General features: G+C 39.1%; 1 protein-coding gene across 1 annotated transcript; it reads right to left on the bottom strand.

Moving 5' to 3' along the window:
- Window positions 1–2,297: 2,297 nt before the first annotated feature.
- On the bottom strand, window positions 2,298–2,868 carry LOC108974087. Its single transcript, XM_018941722.1, has 3 exons — window positions 2,827–2,868; window positions 2,418–2,676; window positions 2,298–2,355 (listed from the first exon to the last, which is right to left on the bottom strand). The coding sequence occupies exons 1-3, from the start codon at window positions 2,866–2,868 to the stop codon at window positions 2,342–2,344; spliced, it is 315 nt and encodes a 104-aa protein (XP_018797267.1). The 3' UTR covers window positions 2,298–2,341.
- Window positions 2,869–4,845: the final 1,977 nt, after the last annotated feature.

Genomic DNA, 4,845 nt, shown 5'->3' with positions numbered 1-4,845 from the left:
AAATTAATGCTCTGAAATCAAATTCCAGGTTAGACAGTCGAAACCACCTGTTAGCCTTAAATCCATATGTGGATCCTGAAGGCATTTTGCGAGTCGGCGGGCGTCTCCCGAATGCAGAAATATCTAACGAACAACGACATCCAATGATTATTCCCAGGGGATCWTTTGCTAACTTATTAATTGCCGATTCCCATAGACGATGTCTTCATGGTGGTATCCAGCAAATGTTACAATACCTACGACGACGGTTTTGGATCATTCACGCGCGCTCGCAAGTAAAGGCGTACATATGGAAATGTAGCGTGTGTCGGAGACATCAACGAAATCTCCAGAATCAACAAATGGCTTCGTTACCCCGTGAACGGGTACTTGCGGCACCAGTTTTTTCAAACAGCGGCCTAGATTATTGTGGTCCGTTTCATGTCCGCATTGGTAACAGAAAGTCAACTACAACATCTAAGACATATGCTGCTATATTCGTCTGTATGGCCTCACGAGCAGTCCATATAGAACTTGCTGAGGATTTGAGTACAAGATCCTTCATAGAYGTTTACGACCGATTTATTAGTCGCCGCGGTATTTGTGCCAAGCTCTTCAGCGACAACGGCACCCAGTTTGTAGGCGCTGATAGACAAATGCGTGAAGATGTTAAGGAATGGGTAACCTCATACGCGCAACAGCACGTAGCTCATGTTGGTACTCAATGAAAGTTCATTACCCCCGCTGCGCCACATCATGGCGGCAGCTGGGAAGCAGCGGTGCGCTCGGCCAAGAAGCATTTACTTCGCATTATGGGSCAACAGTTATTGCGATATCATGAGCTTTTAACGCTATTGACAAGGATTGAAGCTTGTCTAAATTCACGATCAATTGCCGTCCTGAGCCACCATTACCAGATATACCGTACAACCGCCTCCATTATTGGCAGCGCTTGCAAGTAATGCTCGAACAATTTTGGAAACGCTGGCAAAATGAGTATCTGAATTCGCTTCAGGCCCGTAGCAAGGGGATGAGGCCTGAACCAAACCTCCAAAAAGGAGATTCCGTACTTATTAGAAACGAGAACTTGCCACCCGCCTGTTGGCMCATGGGTCGTATCACGGACACCCATCCTGGCAGCGATGGTCTTGCCCGCGTCATTACGATAGAATACAATGGAGATCGGTTGACGAATGATGGCATGTACGTCAAACGCCACTGTCAACGTCCTGTACAAAAGGTGGTAAGACTAACCGGAATACACGAACAAATTMTGAACCGCGAGGGTTCAGCCGGGGAGGATGTTCGAGATTGAAATATCGTATAGGGTATAATCCCCCATCTAAGTTGGCATACGCTACGCCTATGGGATAAATATCGCCTGATTGTAGCGCTATTTCTTCTTTCTTTTGTTCTTTGCATTCAGCTATTGACTGCCTAGCATGTACATACATATGTTAGCGACGCTGACTGCTGCCTACTGTATATATGCACACCGCTAGCATATGCTCTATTCCCGAAATCCTAATTAGTTTACATACATATCTACATATTAAGTATAAGCGCATCTTTTCGCACCTACACAAAGCATATTGCCTATTGATGTGCAGTTATTATCATTGCATTTTTGAACATGTGCCTACTGCACAAGCARGCATATAATTGCCGCTCTTTGCGGATTTGGATCAGTGCTAGAAATAAAGTTGTGACGATAGGTCACATCAATTGCAGTTCCTCGTGTTTTATTCAAATATTATACATATATTATAATAACAGTCGATTGTAGTGAACATTACTGTCCTTCCGGGAATAGATTTCAATGCAACAACAATTGGAGCGGGACTATGTAACCCGGTTTGAAGCAGCTACTGTTATTGGTGTACATACGCAAAGCCTTGGCCCCAACCAATGAATATTTATNGGAGCGGGACTATGTAACCCCGTTTGAAGCAGCTACTGCTATTGGTGTACATACGAAAAACCTTGGTCCATACCAATGAATATAATATTTAAAAAAGAAATTTCTCGTGAAAATTGGTGCACGTTTTCGGAAAAGCCGCTCTCCTGAACATTTACCGTATATTTAAATATACAAAGTGAACAATGCGAAAAAATTTAGTGAAACATTGGGAAATACAAACTGTTATTAATAAAAATTTTTGTAATTTAATTCGAGAATATTTTACAAAATAAAGTTCTTAGCAAAATTTTTTTGCATATTTTTCAGCTGGAGAAGGGTACAATTCCGATTTCTTTGGCGTCGGGATTTGAAGGTACCGTTGGAAAGAGGAAGTCCTCCTGCTTAAAAAATATATGGTGTCATAGGTACCGCAAACGCTTAGTTACGAGCTGTGCCTACTCCTTATGCAACAGTCGCTAGAAGAAAAGGAATATTTATGAGTTTTAAAGAATGTACAAATTTTATCGCAAATTGTTACCTCCCGTCATGGTTTCCAGCAGAGCTCTCAGTGTATCATGAATTCTATTCAAAACACCCATGTGCTCCTTGTGTTGTCTCTCCAAAATCTCTGTCAGCTGCGTATGGTGATTTTCAATGAGACTGCTCGCCTCTTCCACACAGCTTTGGTTTGTGCGCTGTTTGGGTTGCTGTTTGTTTGGCACAACCTCAAGCACCTGACCCATTGCAACCTCTTCAAGTGCCTCCACTTCGAAGATGTCCAAACTGTCCACGTTTGCCTAGAATTCCGAAGGGATCACTAAATAGCTTAGTTTTTAGTTTTGTAATATGTTACTTACGTAACATAGTAGCATCACCCTCATCCTCAATGGTAACATCGACTATTTCAGCAGTTGTCTGCAATATACACCAATTTTATTATCACTCACCGACAAACCAATTTCGGGAGTGAGCCYATCACCGTCCACCATGTCGCTGGAAAAAATCTCCAGAATTTCCCGGTCCATGGCATCCAACCGTTTTGAACCTTCCTGCAACGGCACATTTCCAGTTCGTCTGGCGAACACTCTGTGGACATTGTGCAGCTTCTTGACTGCCGATTTCCAGTCTATCCAACACTAAAAAAAACCAACACACATATGTAAATTGTAATGATATACACAAGAATATTTTAGTTTTACCTTTTTCTACTGATTAGGGGACTTGTGGGACCCTCCCAATGCATTTAATTCTGCAGCAACTTCAGCCCAAACCTCTTCGTGCTCCTTCCTCGCGTTTGGTTTCATAAATTGGCCCCTTCCAACGGTGCGGTGCTGCTGCATAAAGTGCATAGTCCTCTTTTGGCCAGTCGTAACTCGCACCGACSTTGTTCTCTGTAAAGAAAATGCATCAAATCTGTTCTAACTGTTCATATATAATATATTAACAAAAATATACCAATCGACAGTATATGATAACATATTTGATATTTGAGTGTATTATATAAAAAAAAGTATATATGTATACAAAAATAAGATATCTTGGTGAAACTTGGTATGCATAGTTTTTTAGAAAGTGGGAGTGGCCCCGCCTTCGAATAAGCTTAATATATATATTTTCTAAACCACTAAAGGTATAAACACCAAACTCGTCCACCTTGAATAACACAAAAACTCTTTCTGATAGTTTTAAAATAGATAAAAACCGGATGAAAACCCCGTTCACTTCGCATATAACGGTACTGTTCAAAACTAAGATTTAGAGATAGTACTTCTCTGACAATGGTATGGTTGCATGTTTCAAATGGGTTAAATCGGACCAATACTTCCCTTTACCCCAATACACCTAATATAAGTCGAACCTGCGGGTAACTTTGTACCGAATATATCGGCCAATATGTGAGTCATCGCAATGAAAATGAACTAGGGTTTTTTACTTATAACAGGTATCTTTTTGACTAAAATAGATAAATTTGAGCGAAACTTTAATTATTTATTTTTCGAACATCTGGCTGACTTTACTCTATATCATCATTTTTTTAGAGCTTGGGTTTCGATCCTGAGGTTGACATTTTACACCATAAAGTATTTCACTGCCTTTGTAAGTTGCTTACTTGTTGATTATAATATTCTACCAATACCTAAGAGTAATTCGCTTGCTTTGATTTTTTCAAGTTGTATAAAATGTTTGATAACAACCGACTTAGCCTTTCCCCCGATTGTAATATACTGTTAATTTATTTTTCAGATGATGCGCTAATACGAAGATAAGTGACGCATATAGTACATCAGAGTGTTCAGAATTACAAAGCAATTTAAATAGATAGAGATTATATAAAAAATATTCTATAAAACAAGTATAATTTTAAAGTGTGTTGGAACACCTCATTGTTTCTAAAGAAGGTACAAATCCGTTGTTCTCGAAAGAGTTGAATGAAACTTAGGCCAAAACATAGTCATGAATCGAAAAAATACAGACGAGCGTAATAAGCTTCAACTTCAAAATAATGTAACAGAGCCTTTAGAAACATAAATTAAGAAGATCTATAAAATGTCATTGTAACCGTCAACAAAATAAAATAAAAACAAGTAAGGAAGGGCTAAGTTCGGGTGTCACTGAACATTTTATACTCTCGCATRATAAAGTGATAATCGAGATTTCATTATCCGTCATTTACATATTTTTTTAATTTGTTGTAAAATTAATGAGATTAGATCAAGGTGTGCACTTTGAGTATTGAGTTGTATTTTCATTTATTTTAATTGTATTGAAAAGTTATAGTTCGATCACGGCAATTTTTCAACAAGGGATACCTCAGCTGAAATACCGTATTTGTGTAAAGCTTCATTCCGCTATCATCATTCTTTCCTAATGTATATATTATACAGAGAAGGCATCAGATGGAATTCAAAATAGCGTTATATTGGAAGAAGGCGTGGTTGTGAACCGATTTCACCCATATTTCGTAC

Source organism: Bactrocera latifrons, unplaced genomic scaffold, assembly GCF_001853355.1.
Source record: "Bactrocera latifrons isolate USDA-ARS-PBARC rearing strain unplaced genomic scaffold, ASM185335v1 scaffold_528, whole genome shotgun sequence".
Lineage (NCBI taxonomy): Eukaryota > Metazoa > Arthropoda > Insecta > Diptera > Tephritidae > Bactrocera > Bactrocera latifrons.
The sequence above is the reverse complement of the archived record's forward strand: the minus strand, read 5'-3'. Positions and strand labels throughout refer to the sequence as shown.